Source organism: Rutilus rutilus (genome assembly GCF_951802725.1).
Source record: "Rutilus rutilus genome assembly, chromosome: 8".
NCBI lineage: Eukaryota > Metazoa > Chordata > Actinopteri > Cypriniformes > Leuciscidae > Rutilus > Rutilus rutilus.
Genome location: NC_140222.1, coordinates 36824455 through 36845937, shown reverse-complemented (window position 1 = coordinate 36845937; position 21483 = coordinate 36824455). Strand labels below are relative to the sequence as shown.

Below are 21483 nucleotides of genomic sequence, written 5' to 3'. Positions count from 1 at the left end.
TATAATATTGGTTTAAATCTACATCATGCATTAAACTGAGAAATGAAAGAGAAATGTCAGTAGATATTTTCTTTCATCTTAAGAAGAGAGCACACTCAACCAATTCCGTTATGCTCATCAAAAGGCTAACACAGTTCCTCAGAGATGAACTTTCTCAATCAATTTCATTGATTAAAAAAGACATATACGGCCAGATTTACTAAACAGGGCAAATTAGCGTGAGAGCGCAATCCCATAAAAGTGCTGATGGGAGTGGAAAGTTCTGCTCGTGATCTACTGATGTCGCACAAATTAAAGAATGCAGACATAGCCGGATCATTTCTACAATGACCAACACAATCTACCAAGAGCAGCATCAATTAGCGTCTGTTTAAGACATGCTTTTTTGGGGCAGTAAATAATGGCGCAAATACCAGTAAATTGACTAGCGCAAACTTTAGCAAATCACTTTGCATGATTCATTTACATACTCTCCTCCCATACATTTAGCGTCTGAAAGGGAAACTCCTTCAAATGCATAGCCACACAAAAATAAACTGTCCACACCTTTTCAGCGCAAATTTTTCACTGCTTGTGTTTAGTAAATCCTGACAGTAGTTTTTAAGAGGGTTTGCGTCGGCACAAGCTGTTAGTAAATCTGGCCCTTAGTTCACAAACTAGCTCAAGTTTACAGACTACCACAATACACAGTTAAGTTACTGGCTGATCGATTAATTATTTGCAATGTGAATCTACGAAGTTCTTTACTAACCACAGTAGTGCTGCACGATTAATCGTATCGCAATCGCGATGTCAACGCGATTATATGACGCAAAATGCTGCGATTTTATTTTAAAACAAATTAGCGCTGTTAACGCACTTATTAATGCAAATGCTTTTAAACCATTCATGCGCGATAAGACATAACGAGCTGCCTGTGAATGTCCTCATGACACACACACACACACACACAGATAGACGCGCGCCAGTATCAAGTTCTCTTTCGCGGTAGAACGAACAACACACATGTATGCCAAAATGAACGCGCTGCCTGTGAATGTCCTGACTGTGACAGACAGAAAGACTCGCGCTAATATCGTGCGTGCGCACAAAACAGCATGACAGAATACAGTTCTCTTTCGAGCTTGAACGAACAATAACACACACAATTATGCCAAAATGTCTTTTTGTCGAGTGTCTTCATAACATAAGAGTAGTCTTATGATGAACATGAAGAGTTGTGATGAAGAGGCGTGTGTGAGATCCGCGTCTCTGACAGCGGCTGGTCTTAAAGGGACAGTACACAGTAGCCACTAATTATATCTGTCGCTAAAGTTATTCTTTTTTTTTTTCTTTTTTTTTTTCTTACCCCTGACATGTATGGTTATATGTACTCTTGTATGTAAATTATGTTTTGTTCTTGTTAAAATGCAATAATAAAAAAAAAAAAAAATCTGTCGCTAAAGTTAATCAAAGAACAAAGGGAACAGAGAAAAACACTCACTGCTCTTGACTAAAGAACTTTTTTCTTTAGGCTGATTATCACTAATCTGTGTGTGCATTTATTTTCCTTTAGAACCAAGCAAGTTGACTCATGAAACCATTTGTTTATTATATCGCATATCGCAATCGTAATCGCAATATTGACCTCAATTATCGCAATATGACATTTTCCCCAAATCGTGCGGCCCTAAACCACAGCCATTATCATTCGAGAAATTAAGGCTTCTGTCATGCCTCATTATCAAAGCACACCAGATCTGCTTCATCTAGATGCTGCAAAGAGTTAAAAACATTGTCTTTGATGCATCTTCAGTCGACTGAAACCCTTAGGCCATACATAATCATACAGTGCTTCACAAAAGTACGCATCTCACAGACCAAACAAAATAATATATAAAATAAAACCTTGTAGAGCAGCAGTTAACAATAGAAAACCCCAACTGTGAACTTAAGGCAGGTTACAGCATACAAACCCTGAAACGGATAAACGAACTGAATGAAGAAAACAGTGTTATACGTCAGTTATGAAAGCAAAATGTCTTTGATAGATTCTGCTGTCAGTACGCCTACTTCTCTCGTTCTTTTATAAAAGTGATGGCCCTGTTTCATCTTCAGCTCATAATGAATTATACCCCCTCCCCTGAGTGCAACACTCGACAAACAATAGAAATGAAACCAAAGTAAATGAATCATTTGTATGAAATTCTTTTCATAATTACTCCAAAAAGATGTATTTTACAGAAGCTGATACATTAATAATTGTGTTTTTGTTTTCACTATACGGTAATGAATCACATTTCCATCCGCTATAGCTCATGTGCTGCTAATAAGGTGATGAAAGGCTTTGTTTTAGTTTTTTTTCTTCTAAAAAGCATCTCAACTTTTCCATGCTACAGATTTTTTTCTCCCGTCTACATAAAACTTGTAAGGTTTTGGTTCCACTAGAACATTTCACAATATAAGTTGTTTCCTTTAAACTTTTTTTATAGCACTGCTTCACAGATTTTCAGGTAACTGTATTGCCTCTAAAATTGAAAGATTTGTCCCCCCCCCCCTTTTTACTCAAAGAAATACAAAGGAAATATAGCTGCATTTTGATCTCTGGGCTTGCTGTGCAATTTACTCATAAATTCTGATTAAAATGCATGTTTGCCGCCCACCCCGAGAAAAAACAGACCAAAAACTAGGCCATTTCCAAAATAGCAGCAATCAGGCCTATTCTGTGCTACATAATAAAGTTGCCAAATAGAAAATTATTCAGCCATTAATAAAGCATGCGTATGCTTTCCTGTTATATGACTCTCTCTCTATGAATTAGTGCTAAAATACATAGATACAGTCACTTAAAGTATTTTAAAAACTCTTTGCATGCAAACAGAAATCATTTAAAATGACCAACATTTGTAGAGCATTTGTGTTACTTAAGTTTAAATGGTGCTATTAAAAGATGATACTTGTGCATTGTCAGACAAGAAAAGATCAAGTCATTTAATGGCCAGTAGCAATATTCACAATGTTTCCAGCCACATTATGCATCTTTCTGTTTCCTTTTCTCTTGCTTGATCTCTTCCTCTCTTCTCATGAGGCATTGTGTTGTATACTAAGATGAAACTGTCACATTGTACACAGTTAGCATAAGAACACAAAAAGCAAAGGTTTACTCCGGGTCCTGAAAGAGATGCTGCATCATTTCTCTAATGAGGACGGCGGTTCGGCCCACGTCTCCGCAGTGAGGACGCAGTGGTAGGAGGACATGTCCTGCTTCAACGCTGAGACTATCCGCTATCAGACTTAATGGAGAAAGTCTGTTCGGTAATGATATGGAGGAGCCAAGGTGAATGTCACTGGCGGCTCACTGATATCGATCTATGATTGGCCGAGATTGTGTGTAGAAGTTTAGTGGGAAAAAGCTTATTTTAAGTCTAGTCATAAATGACCAGTTTCATGGAGTTAATTATGTATAATATAGGCTATACATATTATATAAAAAATAGCTATGTATTTTAATTCATTGATTAGATATTGTGTGAAATAATAGTTAACAATTTAATTAAATTACAATTAAAAATTAAATCTTAAGGTGATAAATAGGGTATAAATATCACCATACTTTCCCAGTTGATCGATTGCATTGTTTTTCTTGCAATTCTGACTTTTTTCTCAGAATTACGTGATATAATCTCTCAATTGCGAGTAATAAAGTCAGAATTGTGAGATATAAACTTGTAATTGTGAGAAAAAAAACTCAGAATTGCGAGTTTATATCCCACAATTCTGACTATTTTTCTCACATTTGTGAGTTTATATCTCACAATTCTGAGAGAAAAGTGTGTGAATTGTGAGACAAAAAGTCGCAATTATCTTTTAAATTGTTTTATTCCATCTTTCTTTCTTTCTTTCTTTCTTTATAAAGCACAATTTAATACAACAAAAGTTGCCCAAAGTGCTGTACAAAGAACTTAAATAAAATACTAATCATACGAAGAACAAATAGTACAACAATAACATGCATACAAATAAATAGACACACATTTAAAGTAAAACATGCCTCAGCACCTAATCGAGATTAAAAGCCTGGGATAGCAAATTAGATTTTAACCAAGTTTTAAAGGGGTCATATAATGCCATTTTTGTACAAGCTAATATGATTCTTCAGGGTCTAAATAGTTTATTTGTAATAAACTTTAATAAAAAATTCTCATTAGTATTGTAAGAAAACACTAATTTTACCTGGTCAAAAACAGCTCTGTTTTCAGCACGCCGTTTAAGTGCATGTGTCTTTAAATGATAATGAGCTTTGCTCACCCGCCCCTCTGTTCTGTGCGCACACCGTTTGTAACACAATAACCACGCGTTGTTCATTATAAACGTGGGATTATGAATTATATTGAGAACGTCGTACATAGAAAACATGCCGTAATGTACCCTGAGTGTAAACAGCCGCATTCATCGTGAAGCGTGCAGCAAGCGATTTGCAAAGATTAATATAAAGATTAATATAAAGGTTAATAAAACGTTACACTCACTTCTTCTTCTGGAGGTGCAGCAGGAACACGAATAGTTGGTAGCAGATACCGATCCTTTTTTCAGCTTTGCTTCTTAGCAAAACCAGCTTTATACTGACCTTCGTTTATAAAGCAGTCTGGTGTGTGAAATGATTCACGTGAAAGCATTGACGTTGATCGTGGGGAATATTCCCTTCGAATGAAAATGACTGCTGTGTTCGTTATTACACCCAAGAACAGAACACCACAATCGCTTAGACGCCATTCTGCTCATAGACAGTGGTCCGCGCGGACTTTGATTGACAGCTCGCTCACGAGCGAGGGCGGGTCTGTGTTGAAACGCTGCTGTCAATCAACAATCGTGGGAGGGGCGTCGATTTTGTGACGTCACAAAATCGAACGGCTTGATTTGAGACGGGGGAAAACATATAAGAAGATTTAAAAAAAAACACTGGATGGATTTTTATCATTTTATGATGGTTGTGTACAGGCACTGCCAACACACATTTCAGTACAATCAACTTGTAAAAGTGCATGTACCATTATATGACCCCTTTAAAAATGGATATTGTTGGAGCCATTCTGATATGCAATGGTAATATGTTCCACAGTTTAGGTGCAGCGACAGAAAAAGCCCCTAAGTTTCAGTCTGGATCTGGGAATAGTCAAGAGCAATTGATCAGAGGACCTAAGAGATCTGGCAGATGTGTGCCGTTTTAGTAGGCCAGCAATGTATGGTGGCGCCAAGGCATTTAATGATTTAAAAGCAAATAATAAAAGTTTATATTCAATTCTGAAACACACCGGCAACCACTTAAGTGAAGATAAAAATTGGTGTACTATGCTCATATTTGCAAGAACTTGTCAAAGGTCTAGCGCCCGCATTCTGGACGGCCTGCAACCGCAGCAGTGCTGTCTGGCCAACTCCTATATAAAGAGAGTTACAATAGTCAAGCCGTGAAGAATGAAGGCATGAATGACTTTCTTAAAATGGTCAATGGAAAGCTTTACTTTAGCCAGAAGTCTCAGATTAAAAAAGTAGGATTTGGCAACAGCGTTTATTTGCTTATCAGATTTAAAAGCTTTGTCAAATAAAACACTCAGATTCCTCACAACTGCTTTATTATACGGGGCCAGAGGACCAAAACTGAGATTAAAAGGCACATAATTATAAGATGGCCAAAATATAATGGCCTCTGTTTTATTGTCATTAAGTTTTAAAACATTTAAGGACATCCAGCTTTTTATGTCATTTAGACAAGCTAAAAGAGGAGTTATAGGGCACTCTTGTTATTATGTTGCAGTGGCAGATATATCTGCGTATCGTCAGCATAGCAATGAAAAGAAACTCCATACTTCTTGAAAATAGATCCCAAAGGAAGCACATGTAATGAAAACAAAACAGGAGCAAGGATTAACCCTTGTGGAACCCCAAAAGTTAGTGGAGCTGGAGCTGATAAAAGTTCGCCCAGATTAGCTGCAAAACTTCTGTTAGATAAACAGGACTTAATCCACTGAAGGGCAACTCCTCGAAGACCAGCACAGTGCTCCAGACGAGAAACCTAGATACTATTATCTATGGTCTCAAATGCTGCGCTAAGATCTAATAATACCAAGATTGCAGAAGCTCCTGAATCAACGCTTAATAAAATCATTATAAACTTTTAAAAGTGCTGATTCAGTACTATGTTGTGCTCTAAAACCTGACTGACGGTCCAAGGCCGAAACAAGCTTCCCTAGAAAATACTGTCAACAGCCAAAAAAAAAAAAAAAAAATCACAATCTTTTTAAGAAAAAAAAAAGTAAAAAGAATCAAGCAAAGTTTGGTATATGAAAAAAAAAATCATATGAATGGCATTTAAAGATGGAAATAGTGCAAAAATAAGATAAAATAAACACTTAAAAAGTGTATTTTGGTTATTTCCTTTTCACTAGTCTGAAATAACATGTTATGAAATGCCAACTCTCAAAACTGACCAGTTGTTTGACAAAAAAAAAAAAAAAAAATTGTATAGGGTGGGCCATTTATATGGATACACCGTAATAACATGTGAATGGTTGGTGATATTAAAGTCCTGTTTGTGGCACATTAGTATATGTGAGGGGGCAAACTCCTCAAGATGGGTGGTGACCATGGTGGCCATTTAGAAGCCGGCCATCTTGGATACAACTTTTGTTTTTTCAATAGGAAGAGGGCCATGTGACACATCAAACTTATTGGTAATGTCACAAGAAAAACAATGGTGTGCTTGGTTTCAACGTAACTTTATTCGTTCGTGAGTTATTTACAAGTTTCTGACCACTTATAAAATGTGTTCAATGTGCTGCCCATTGTGTTGGATTGTCAATGCAACCCTGTTCTCCCACTCTTCACACACTGATAGCAACACCGCATGAGAAGTGCCAGCACAGGCATCCAGTATCCATAGTTTCAGGTGCTGCACATCTCGTATGGTATTTTTCCAGCAAGATGGTGCACCACCACATTATGGGTGCCAGGTCCGAGCATTCCTAGATGAACAGTTTCCTGGAAAGTGGATTGGTCGTCATAGGCCAGTTGAATGGCCCCCAAGGTCTCCCGATCTGACCCCCTTAGACTTTTATCTTTGGGGTCATCTGAAGGCAATTGTCTATGGTGTGAAGATACGAGATGTGCAGCACCTGAAACTACGGATACTGGATGCCTGTGCTGGCATTTCTCCTGCGGTGTTGCTTTCAGTGTGTGAAGAGTGGGAGAACAGGGTTGCATTGACAATCCAACACAATGGGCAGCACATTGAACACATTTTATAAGTGGTCAGAAACTTGTAAATAACTCATGAACGAATAAAGTTACGTTGAAACCAACATTGTTTTTCTTGTGACATTACCAATAAGTTTGATGTGTCACATGGCCCTCTTCCTATTGAAAAAACAAAAGTTGTATCCAAGATGGCCGACTTCTAAATGGCCACCATGGTCACCACCCATCTTGAGGAGTTTGCCCCCTCACATATACTAATGTGCCACAAACAGGACTTTAATATCACCAACCATTCCCATGTTATTACAGTGTATCCATATAAATGGCCCACCCTGTATTTTGTTCTATGTTCCCTATACAGTCCTGTAGATTTATACTGTATGTGTGTGCAAATAAAGTGCATCATTCAGGAAACTTCATTCTTGTCTTCACTTAATTCACATTCAGGTTCTCCTCTCATTCCTTCATATTCCCATCTCAATTTATCCCTGAGCTAAAGACCTCATTCTCTGACGCAACTGCGTGAAACAGCAGTTAGACACCAATCTGTTGCTTCTATCCAACACATTCTGGAAATCGAGAATTATTGATATGCTCATTAACAACTTTGGATGTGAGGAATCCTACGGAAAAGCAAGACCTCGACAACCGTCCCCCATCCTGACATCAGGTCGCTGCCCATTCAGACTGTTTGTCCATGCTGTCAGCTGGTTTATTGAATTCCCATGACAAAGGTTGAACATCAGAGTGGAGATCAGTCATGTACAAGATCTGGATTGCTCTCACGGTGGGTGAATCGCAGCTCTTTGATCCGAGCTTCAGGCTACTCGCTCCCTGCCGCCACGACAAAAGAGACTTGTGGGATTCTGTAGTTCATACCACAGAAAGACAGACAGAGACCTGGAGCCTCGGGGAAGATCCCAGTGTTTTGTACAGGCGCTTCTTTGAAAGTGATCCTTTTGCTAGGAAGACAGAAGAGAATACATAAGATCGAGAAGAAAATGATAAAAGAAAGAATGGGGAATGAAGTCAAATGTCTGCCCGTCCAACAGAGTGCCAATATGCTACAATATTTATGGCAGGAATGATTATGAGAAACTGTTGGATAAAAAAAAAAACTGTGCAACAAAGCTATGGTGATGAATACTTTGAAGCTTTGAAAGTGTCAGAACGTATTTTATAAAAACAACACTTTGAGTCTTGAATCACTATGAAGTCGACAACTAGACGCCCAAGTTGCAACTTCATCTTCTTAGGTGCATTTTAGAGGCTGACGGGTGTATTGTGTAACTGCTAATATCAAACTGAGAGAAAATTCATTCATGTAGGTATAGATAAAGGTGTCAGTTAAACTATACTCAAGCTAAAGGGTCATGGTTATGTTTCATTTTGTTTTTTCTCCCTCGTTCTCTGTCCATCTTAACTATCCAAACAAACCGACTGGCAAATCAAAATGAATCAAACTTTCCAGCACTGCATAGGAGAAAGCCATTTAGGACGAACTGATTCACTAGAATAAATCAGGCTTTCAAACACTATCAACAATGTGACCTTAAATAGCATTGCATCATTTGGTTTCTCCAAACCATGACTTTTTTTAAAAAGTAGCTTTTTATCGGAAAACCTGGAGGGAACGAAAAGAAACCGAGAAATGTAGTAAAGTTAGTAGAGTCTCCACTTTTAGTGCTAATGTACAATTATTAGGAAATGGAAGTTACCTTAACCCTACAACTGGCAATGTGATCTGGGTGTAACATAGTTTTTGTCGTCTTTTTTGGGGCGTAAGAATGATTTTTTCATCAAATCCTTTTATCATTTATCACAGCCTGGTCTGTCTTGAGTATGCTGGTCACATGATTTGTTTAAAAAAAATTGTGATTAATTAGTCAGCCTGACCTAAATCCAACATGGCTGCCAGTGGTGCAGGACATTCAGATTTTGAGATAAGTAAATATATATTAAACTTACTTTTCTTTTGAAAAAATAATACTAACACTGCTAACATTAATTATGAACATTGTCTTAAGGTGCTGAAAAAGAAAATGTATAAAAATGTTGTTCATGTTGTTATTTAGCACGTTTTGAAATATATGTTACTTACACCTGAGTCACATTGCCACTTTTGGGTATAAAAAAGGGATTAACTTTGTATTCATTTTTGTAACAATCTTTGTATTCTGAGGTTGTTGTTTTTTGTACAAATTATAAAATGTACAGGTTAAACTGATACAGCCTGTCTGTCTTGAGTATGCTGGTCACATGATTTGCTTCAAGTTATCTGTGATCAATTAGTCAGCCTGACCTAAATCCAACATTTTTTATCATTTTACCATTTTTTTTTACCATTTTTATCGTAACGCAAGGTCCGATTTCAAAACAGTTTTCACAGGCTGAATCTTGAGTTTGTAAGCTTTCCAATGATATATAATGTCAACATTATATAAGTTGAAGTATAGGATATAATTGTTTTAAACATGCAATGGCAGTTACAGTTATTTGGTCCTTTTTTTAGTTAAGCTTCTTAGTCAAAATTCAAATCAATAAGCACGGCACAAACTTGCCCAAAACAAAACTTAACACACAATAAATATTCAAATAGTTAGATTGTTTAAATTTCAAGATTGAAAATTAGAATACATAAAAAATTGACACATAAATACATAGCAGTTGCAAAAAATAAATTATGAACGCATACTAAGAACTTTCAAAAAAATGATATAATCTTCATATAATAATAATAATTAGAATTTTTTTTTAGTTTTAATAATAAAAATAAAAATAAATAAAAGTTGAATCAGTCAAAACCAACTTGTGATTCAAAATGAAGCATTTTCAAGCCACTGTTTATGACACTATAAGAATGCACTATAGAAAGAATCAAAATGACATTAAATTCAGAAAGAGAAATTCAAAAAAAGGTAATCTGATATTAAAGTCACAACACTCAAGTCTGCTGGAAATGAGCCATGAGATACGAAGAGAATTCATTTCAGATATGATAACTCTTTTAATATCGCTTCAGAAGTTTTATCTCTGGACATAAAGGCGGTGAACTCAAGATTTAAAGAGCTGATCTTTTTGTATTGGAGTGCATGAGACAAATAAGGTCACATAGTTGCCAAATGCACATTTTTCCAGGTCTCAAAACCAAAAAAAAAAATCAAAATCAAAAGTGATTAAAAAGAACTTCTACGCAACATGCTAAATGAAAAAGGACATTCGATTTCCAAGCTTCTCAAGCTGCCTTTTCATCAAGTCCTTGCAGCTTTGTGCCATTTCATACAGGAATGAAAGAAGAGATGACAGGAGGCTTCTTTTACTAGCAGGATCCTGTAATCCTGTCAACAGTATGTCATCTCGCGCTTCCCACGGCTCACACTTATCGCTCAGGGAACAAGCTGTGAGTGGAGGAATGAAGCCACCGTGTCCCTCCAGCACACTTTAAAAAGTAGCAACTGTGCAGATTTTCAGATTAGTTCAAAAGGTTGTCAAAAAGCTCGTTTTTATCACTTAATTCTGTCAAAAATATGCAACTAATGAACAAAAGTGTTTTAATGTTGACAACTTGTAGATACAGTAGGTCTAAATATCCAATAATTTCATGTATTTCAATATTATATCTGAAATGGTCATCATTTTATAGAGTGAAACATTAGGGTTCCTTATGTAAACATAAGGACCATTGTAAAGCAACTTCAGACCACATATGGTTTCATAAACATCACAATATATAATACTGAGTAAATTGTTACTTTTGCTGCACCAGTGTTACTATTTCTGAACAAAGTCATGGTCAAGTAATTGCATCCCTAAATAAATCTGTGTTGAATGAATTATTCAATAAATCAATCATAAAGACAGTCACATACTGTATGTTTCATTCCTTAATAAATCAATGTTTTGAATTAATTGGTAGAGTTTCAATAAATCACTTGTAAATGCAGTCACTTGTATAATTCCTGAATGAAATTCGGAAATCGGTTGAGTGGATGGTTCAATTAAAGGGGTGGTTGATTATGATTTCACTTTTCTAACTTTAGTGAGTGTGTAATGTTGCTGGTTGAGCATAAACAACATCTGCAAAGTTACAACGCTCAAAGTTCAAAGCAAAGTAAGATATTTGCTTTTAAAGAAACTGCTTTTTAAGGACTACAACATTCCTCCCGGGTTAGTGACATCACCAACCCTAGAATTTACATAAACCCCGGAACACGATTTATAGATTATCAAGACAGAAAATGCTAATCAATGACTAGAAGATAACTACACATCAACTACATAAATTCATCAACTAACCATTCAGAGATGTCCTTTTGCATTCTACATGTTGTCACTTCTTCTTGAGTCTTTCAATCATTGACACGAGCTGTTGAAGCTCCGCCCCCTGTGCCGGGAGCAGCAGCTCATTTGCATTTAAAGGACAGACAAAACGGTGCGTTTTTGCTCACCCTCAAAAAGTGACAACTTTAACGTGCTATATAAAAATATCTGTGGGGTATTTTGAGCTAAAACTTCACATACACACTCTGGGGACATCAAAGACACATTTTACATCTTGTGAAACGTCTCATTAACGTAGTCACTTGTGTAATTCATGAATAAATCAGGTGCTGAATTCAGAACCACATACTAGTGTACTACTCTTACTTGCCTTTGGCTTTTGGCTTACTTAGTTAGGGACACTTAATATTCAACAATATTACTGACCTGCCTGCATTGACACCGTTATATGAGAACTGAACTGAGCTGAACGATGACATCACTGTTTTCATCAGAGCGGCTATACTGTATATATATATATATATATATAACTAAATTAATCACTTTTTTACAACAAAAATGAGCCATCACTGAACTTACTTAAGCTGGACAATGACTCTCTTCTAAAGCTGCTGTATAGCCAATACAATCTTTGTTGCATTAATGTCCTATTATCAATGTAAAGCCGCTTTGAAACAATCTGTATTGTAAAAAGCGCTATATAAATGAAGGTGACTTGACTTGACTTTGCGAGTGCTAAAACAAAAGTATGTTCAATACAGTATGAATGTGTGTAGTATAAATGTAATTCAGATGTACTACATTCTCCATGTTGTCATAAACAAGTGATGTGACCAACTAGCATCAGTTTTGTCACTTCACTGCCATTTATAAATCCTCTCCCGTGGCCTCATGGGATAGTAAAGTGTCCACTGTATGCACACTCCAGAATCTCGCCTGAAGTAGTAAGTCATCTTTAAGTCTCAAGTACTGTGAATTCAAACATACATCTTTTCTGACTTCGTTTTTTTTAAACTACTTTATAGTAGTGAAATAGGAAATTCCAACGCAGCCACAGTCACTTGTTTAATTCCTGAATGAATCAGTGTTTTGAATGAATCAGTTGAGTGAATGATTCAATGAATCACTCATAAATGCAGTCACCTCTTTAACTCCTGAACAAATCTGTTTTTGAACTAATTGGTTGAGTGAATGATTCACTTATAAAGACAGTTGCTTGGCGCCACCTGTTGGTGTAAATGTACCTTGCAGAAAGAGTCAATAAAATCCCTATCACTAAAGCACAGACTGTCTAGAACACGCAAACACAGACAAGTGTCTATCAACTAGAAAAGCTGTATAAGTGGTTAAATATTTAGTTTATTTATATTTATGTTAAGTTACATTTTTGGCCTTTTATGCTTTTTTTTATCATATAGATAGACAAGTTTGGATTCGAACTTGGGTTGTCTGAGGCGCTGCTGCGCTGTGTGTCGGAGCGCTGCCCACAATAAGGTTATGACTGACAAATATATATATTTTTATATAAATAATCAATTACTTTAAAGCAATCATTTTCCAGTAGAGGCATATACTGTAGATGACTTAAAAACTAACATCTAAAAAGACTAAGTTTCATAATTCCATGGACAAGCAACATGAAAAGTGCAGGGAAAAGAATAATTCTGCAAGCTATGAATATTCAAAAGTAACTCAGTTAAATAAGATGAATATGCCATTACATTATAGCACTTCCGCGGATTAAATCTACCAGCTGATGCGTTCACTCCATAAAACGAGGAACTCAAGGCCACGTGTATACAAAATAATTGTTAAAATGAGTGAATCAAAGCTACAGAGAAAAGAACAGTGGGGAAAAAAACATGTACTCTGACCTAATTTCACTCGACACAAGCTGGATATGACTGGTTAGGATTGAATTAAGTCAAGTACTTGCAAATGAAGCTGTATTCACGGTTGGTAAGACATGATGCATTCTTTTCATATTTATCTACCTTTTTGGACACAAATTCCTTTGGCTTCTCAACAAGAGATCTCAATAATGTCTCAAACTGTACTCAGACTCCAAAGTCTACAATTAAACACCAGAGATTAAAAACATTTTGTATATTCATGTCCTGTTTTAACTTCTCCTAGACAGGAATTTTAGCTGAAAGTTCTGAGTTAAAGTTGATATTTCAATAACCGAAAAGTCAAAGTCTCCTGAGGTATGAAAGAGCAATAAAGAAACTTCTTGCCTCATCTTAAACCTGATCAAAGGCTCCTTACCTGTGAGATAGATCAAATATAATATAATATTATAATACAGCACAGCTATATAAAACAGGATCACTTATTTCCTGCAGCTCCAAATTGCAGCTAGCATTCATCATTCTATATTTGCTTTGAAATCAAATTTGTTCTGATTTCTTCCCACAAATCTTTCAGACGCCTTCGCCATTCCCATGATGCATCAGAATTCATGCATCATTTTTCTTTTTTTTTCAGAATGTGGATGTTCTGTGAGATGGATCCGATGACATATCCGAAAAGCAGAAGACAGAAGGAATGTTGTCGTTTCTCGATGTGAAGTGCTCATAAAATATTCAGGATACAGTGTGAGGTGTATTATATGCATTACCAAGGAACGAGACCACACAGACACACACATCATAAAACATCATAGGTCAAAGGCAACACTGGATTCGTGTCATATCGGCCTCTGGCATCCCAAGAGATTCTGGTCTCATATTGTTTTCTTTGCTGCCTGAATTCACAGGATCATTGACCTGAAGAAATGAAGAACTAAAATGTACAGCTGAGACTGTGAACAAAAAAGAAAACAAATCCTGCACAGTGCAAGAAAACACATGGTTTGTCTTTAGAACACATTGGGAATATTTTGAAATAAACTTTTAATATATATATATATATATATATATATATATATATATATATATACAGTACTGTGCAAAAGTCTTAGGCATGCCTGAGACTTTTGCGTAGTACTGTATATATATAAATATATATATATATATATTGTTGGATTGTTTTCCATACATACTGTATATAAAATACTATAAAATACATACTGTATATAAAATACTAGATGGCTAGAATGAAGCCTGACATTGCAAAGCATTTTTATCTGCCATTTTCCTTATAGGAATAATTAAATTACACAGTAATAAGATAAAAAAATGTGGAGACTGCAGATTAGAATAAAGGCGAAAGCTCCTCAAAGTCAACTGAAAAGAGAAAAGCCTCATTACGACTGATAAAATTACTGTAAGATAACAGAACCGTTCCTAACACATTCATTATGGCACTGTGACATTTTCAGTAACAATCAACACTGCAAAGACCTGAATCAATGTAACAACAATATGCACAAGAACCTCTTAAGAGATCTTTGTGAGGTTTCAATGGGCGTGGAAGATTTGGGGGAAACTTTTAATAAAACTTAAATTCATCCCCCACACTATTTCTGTCCACAGAGGTTTTCATGGGCCAATTAATGTCAATAAATCTAGATTTAAATTTAAAGAGACGAGATAGTCTATGCATGACCTGATGTTTTATTCTTATTCAAAATGAGGCGATGTAAACATTGTGGAGCGCTATAAACTCTCATGTAATGTATTGCTGGATTCAGAACTGCATACTAGTATACTACTCTTACTATACTGTAAATAAAATTATATGATCAATAAGTTGTGACAACATATGTTTACACTGCTTTAACGCATCAAAAGTTAAGCAATTTTCAACTGTTTTTTTATAAGTTATACAACTTTCAAGATTCACTTATTCGCTGATTTTAAGTCCTTTTAATGTCATTTAAGTTGAAATTTCTTAGTGCTGGGTCTGGAAACGAGGAGCTCCATGTGGCCTTTCCTTTCATCTTGTCACGTTTCCCCTCCATCCCCTAGACTAGCTTTGAAACGGGGAGCGAAACAATTGGGGGCTCGTCCGGGATTTGAACCTGGGACCATTCACAAGTTGACTGTACTTCATTTAAGGCAAAAACTCATTTTTTTTACAGTGTACTTTTACCATATCTTTCTAGGATTGCATACGTTGTGTGCTGATGGATAATTCACACTTCATAAAAACAGCAGTTTTTTAATTTGTTAAGCGATTTTCAATTCTGCTGTTTAAATTAAAATTTCAATTTTGTATCCTGTTTGCTACATCAATTCAAAACTAATTCAAAATGTCCATTACATGGTGAAATGCAACAGTTGCTAAGGTATGATTGGTCAATTACGTTTTAAGGCGGGGTTTAAGGATTAAACTTTTTTATCAATTATGTAAAGCCAAAAAGCTTGGAAGCAGAATTGAGGCTTTCTTTGTGAGTTACCAGTGTCTCTACCTCTTACATCTTTCCTTTTGTAAGGTTAGGGAACAGTTCCCAGGTGCACTCTGTGTGTGTTCAAAGATATGGGGTATATTTAGCACCCAGCAACTGAGCTGGAGCCGATTGCTCTTTCTTTCTTGTCACACTGACTTCATCCAAGTTACAAGAAATCGAGTCACTTCAGCTGCCATATTTAGACCTTACTTTGCTGTAATACAATCTATTTTAACATAGTCTGAGCCGATCGGCTGTGACTGGCACATTGGAAGCTTTCAAAACACTCACAGCCACCTTTAAAACTGTAGTGCAGAATGGCAACAATGTAATAGCCATTGAATCAAAGTGGGCCTGACTGGAAATCTGTGAACAAGACATTGAAATGCGTTCCAGTTTGATGCGCAACTCCCATCAGAATAATTCAATGCTATTTGTGGACATTGTGTCTCTGACACACTGTCGCATTCAACAACCACCTAATAGGGATACCTAATAATACAGTTTTGCTGATAATTACAGAGTGTCGCAGGGTGCAAGACAGCCTCCCCTGTGTGTAAACGTGAGATGCCTCATTAAAGACAGAGGGCCTCTCGCGAATACATCAGAGAGTATGTGCCGCCAGGTTTTAAATAATATATCACATGTAAAGCAATATAATCATCCTGGAGTGAATAGAAGATGAAATATTTAAAAACAGCTCGAGATGTAACGTATCTCATGTTGCGCATCTAGTCCAGAGAAACACAAGAGAGATTGCATCATCTGGAACATTTGTAATTCTTGGGATTGGGTTTGAATACACAAAAGATAAAAAACAAACAAAAAGATGTGCAAACAATTTCTTTCTTTGTACCATACACAAATCTCAGCACAAATCTGGTGCTAAGTAAATGGAATTTCATTTTATTTATATTTCTTTATTGATAATGGCAGCAGTTATTCATCAAATGATGGTCAAATGAAGGAGAAAAGCATGTTAGCTGTTATATATCCAGCTATATAAACTTTTTTCAGTTGTTACCAAAAGCGCAAATCATTTCCGCAACACCTTTCTTAAAAAAAAAGAAATGTTCTTGTTGATCTAAACAGCCGTTCAAATTAAAATGTTTATCGCACCAAATTTAGTTTTTTTTTACAGTCCCTTGTTACATGTAGTTACTGTAGTAATAACTATAAATTATGCATAATTACATGCAACTAACCCTAAACCAAATCCTAATCCTAACCCTATAGTAAGAACATGCAGTTAATTATTATTAACTATTATTATTAATTATATTTCCCCTTGCATTTTATTTGCAAACCTTCGGCAGTCCAACTTAAAGGGATTGTTCACCCAAAAAATGAAAATTCTATCATTCATTCATTTACTAATACGGTTTCAAATCTGTATGACTTTTAACGTCCCGTGGAATACAAAAGATAGTATTTTGTATCTGTTTTTTGTCCAAAACAACATTAATTGGACCCTGCAGATTTTTATTTTTCATTTTTCTATTTTTCAAAATATCTTCTTTTGCATTTCACAGAAGAAAGAAACTCCTACAAACCTGGAATGATATGAGGCTTGGTAAAAAAAATGATAGAATTTTCATTTTTGGAAATTTCTTCAACCAAATTCTAAAAACTTCTAAAGAACTAAAGAGTTGGTACACTGATGTCTAGGAAATGATTTATGAAACCCACCAGATAAAAAGATGTCGAAGGACAGATTCACCTCTTCCAATCGATTTGGACACAAACCAAATCACACAAACTTAAGTGTCTTCAAACTTCCTGGAGATAATAATGCAGCGTTCAGTTCTCTTGTTAAAACAGCCCTTTCTCATGCTAGTCATAACTCAATGAAGAGTTATGATCTTTACTCAATTAATATCGTTGATGCTTCACTGATCTCTGAAGACCCTACCAAATCAAAAGCCGGAGAATAAACGTCATGATGAAACGCTGAGATGATAAATAAAGTCGAGAATTATGATTGCACCTCACGGAAACATCAATTTCATCAAATATTTAAAACCCTAATAGAAAATCAATTCGCCAAGAACAGCATTAGGAACGAGAAACCCCGTCGTCCACATTAAGTTCAAGAGTTTCACCATTAATTCAATCCCTCTTCCCCTCAGAGGAAACATGATGATACTAACTGAATCCAGACTGACGAAAAAGAGAGAGAGAGAGCGTTTTCTCTCCTCAGTGTTTGTGGCAGAACACCACAGGTCAAAGTTAATATCAAACCCACAAAGCAGTAATGAAAAAAGGATTAGAGTGGGAGGAGGGGGAGACGGAGAGAGAGACAGAGAGCGAGAGAGAAAGTTTGCCAGGGGTGGTCTTACCGCTGATGCAAAGGCTGAGAGAGCACAGACTCTCCTCGCAGGTCTCCGGGCTCTCCGCCTCCCAGTGAGACCCTCTCTCCCTTTTCCTGGGAGACATCTGTCTTACGATGTTTAAAACCCGGTTCACTCTATCCATCCTTCCCTTAGCTTTGCGTGACCGAATGTCCCACGATTCCACCCCAACGTGTCACATTAGACACGGAGAGTCTTCTGAACGAGCACGTTGAGGAGACGCTTTGGCTCTTAGGATGCTAAATTTACGCCTTTTTCATTTGATTTGTAACAAGCCAAGAAACGGGAGCAGAGGGGGAAATAAACAGAAATATATCCCAGTTTGCCTCTCTCTCACTGTGAAGCTTTATCCCACTGCTTCCACAGCACAACTAGCAGTGAGTTGATCTTTTTTTACCTCCCTCCCTCTATCCAGCTTGCTCTCTCCGACTCGCTCACTCTAGCTTTCATCTTTTTCACGAGGGTCCTCTCTAATCAGCTAATAATACCTCATTAGAATTGGGGGAAAGAGTGGAAGGGGGGTTAACCTTAGGATGGAGGACGGACCGACAGCTGTGAAGTGGCCACACAGAAAAGTAAATCCACCTCGATGATGTAAAGACATCTAATTGGAGTTTTGTAGCTTTTAGTCTATGTTTGTAAGCCTGCCTATATATGCTAATGTGCAGCTAATTGGGAAAATAGCCTTTTATCGGACATACACCTTTACAGCCTTTCTCTCATGGGAAAACAGACTAACAATATCGATGAGATCATCTTGCACTTGGGGGCGTAACCAAATATTTGACTGATCAAATGGTGTCTTCTTTCTAATACCAAGCAAGTAATAGCAAGTAGCATAGTATAATTTTATTGGTCTGCTGGCTATTTTAAAAAGAGAGAGATCCTGCGTCCAAATCTGCATGCTTACCTACTATATAGTAGGCGAAAAGCGAGTAGTATGTCCAAATTCGTAGTAGGTGAGTAGGTGACAAACAATATGGGAAATGAGTAGTATGTCCGAATTCGTAGTATTCATGAACAGTAGGCGGAAGGTGAACGTGAGTTCACCAAGTACATCATGTAGCTGGATCAACATCTTTTCTGATCCTGGAAGTACATTCCAATCAACCAATCAGATTTGAGGGATAAGTTTACAGTTTATGTCAAATTTAGTCTTACAACCAGGGTTAGGATCTTCTACATCAGTGTTTTCCCCCAACCATTTCCCTCTGATTTTAGGGATACGTTATGAGTAGGTTAGGTTTAGAGGTAGGGATAGCGTTAGGACATCATTTTTTTGCCAGGAATTTTGTTCCAGGATCAAGAAAATATGTTGATCCAGGAACATGTCGCAATTGGCAAAATCACGGTGAAGTTTCTGGAAGTTTCACGGTGAAGTTACCCTTTGAATTTGTTGTATTCATAAAACAGTAGGAGAAAAACAGTAGAGTGAAATGAGTGGCATGTCCGAATTCTCTGCAAAACACAGTAGGCAAAAATAAACATGGATGATCAACTACTTCCGCCGAGATTCTGAAGTGCTCATTGAATGGATACTATTCCATGAGGCCATGGGAGACGAGTTATGAATGGCAGTGATCCAACTGACAATATACAACATCCCAATTTCATTCATACTATACAAATTCATCCTATATTGAACATATGTTTGTAACATTGTAAAGTTCGTTTCTCATATTGCTTTGACAATATGCAATTTCGTACACACCTAAGCTCTTCGATGTGACCTCACTTCAAACTTCCTGTTTTTTCAGGAAGCAAGTCAACACAGGTAAGAAACTGTTCGTCAAGCCTTTTCATATGGTTTTTAAAACTGTTTTGATAGATCAAAAACTCTCTGGGCTAATGACATCCCTGTCATCAAACACAAAGTCCCGCCCCCAAACTCATGCCATCGGGTTGTGTAACTACCCACGAAATGATGTTGCTAATCAACAAATGCAACAATGTTGGCAGCTGCCTTAACAAACAATTGTTTGTTGGTGTGGCCCGAGAAGGCGTTAATCTCTTTGTAATTCCCTTTAAGACATTTTGGGAAAATCATCTCTCAAGGACAGTTGTTCGCTCTGCATCCCTCCCACACAGAAGAGAAGGGAAGGGGAGAGCCAAAGAGAGTGGCAAGAGAGAAGAAAGCTCTTTAAATTAAGTATTAACATCATTATGTTCTCCAGAGGCCGTGGAAACACCCACAGGACACCGCGCTAATCCGACAAAGTGGCTGCACGTGTACAGGAAGAGTTCATTACCTACTTTCCTTCAAAAATAAAACCTAGCGGGGTACTGAAATCAAATCAGTCAGGAAATTTACTTCCTGTTGAGGAGCTGAAAAGCATTATAGATGCTTTCAAAAACAGATTAACTGGAGGCTGATTTGTCGTTGTCTGCTTGATTCAGAATTATAATTATCAAAAGTAATCACATTTTTTCAGAGATCCCTTTGAGCTACAGAAGTTCTCCAAATGTGGAAGGAACGTTTTGTGCATTGAACTTTTTGAAGGTAAAGTACTCGAGTAATGAAGATTATTACGTCCATTAGATCATTACAACTTGTTGGTGTCATATAGGATTTCCTGAAAGAAAAACGCAATAAATCATATATTGTAAAGGTTTCTATCGGTCTGTTTTCCAAACATCTTCTGAATGTCTTTTACTCTTGCTTGGCGAACTCTGCCTTACATACAGCAGTTAAAACTTTGTCAGGACTGTTAGTTGGGTTTCAAGTTTTTGATAAATTATTCACAAAGAAAAATTTTTGTTGAGAATTTAGCTTCATAGAGAATAACATTTCCCACTGCACTTAATGAAGAGATGTTACAGCTAGCAAACAGCATCTTAAACAGCTAGCGTGTGGCGAAAAGCTCAATATGCCTGATTATGAAGCCTCACACACACACACACAAATGCATAGATAGAAGTGTTGGGAAGTAGCCAACTGAAGGCAGCAATGCTAAATACATTTGTCAGTAGCGCGACAGCAGTTTGGCTGTTTTCGAAACGGTCTACAAACTCTAGCTTGTGCCTAGCAGTGCAGCGCTAAATGCTAAATCAGTACTACACTGTGTTGCACATGCACCCTTACAAAACACAGTACAAGAATCAAGTGTGTCTTCTTAAAATGGAAAGTCTGATTCATTTGGTTGAAATTAGAAAATGATTAATCAATTTAAGCTTCTGCCGCCATTTTGAGACTTTTTATTCCCCCATGAAATAGCGTAACTTTTTTTTTCAAAATAACACCACGACTTGAGTTTAGCTACTTTAAACGAGCAGCTTGTCAAGCTTAAA

At 36.8% G+C, this 21483-nt stretch overlaps 1 protein-coding gene across 2 annotated transcripts in view; it reads right to left on the bottom strand.

Moving 5' to 3' along the window:
• grip2b (glutamate receptor interacting protein 2b) overlaps positions 1–18364 on the bottom strand; it is a 115550-nt gene extending 97186 nt beyond the window's left edge. For both annotated transcript variants that reach the window (XM_084416672.1, XM_084416673.1), the window contains exon 1: positions 18184–18364. In XM_084416672.1, coding sequence (XP_084272798.1) covers positions 18184–18319 — 136 coding nt within the window. In that variant the 5' untranslated portion in view covers positions 18320–18364. The remainder of the gene's footprint in view (positions 1–18183) is intronic.
• Between the last annotated feature and the right edge of the window lie 3119 nt (positions 18365–21483).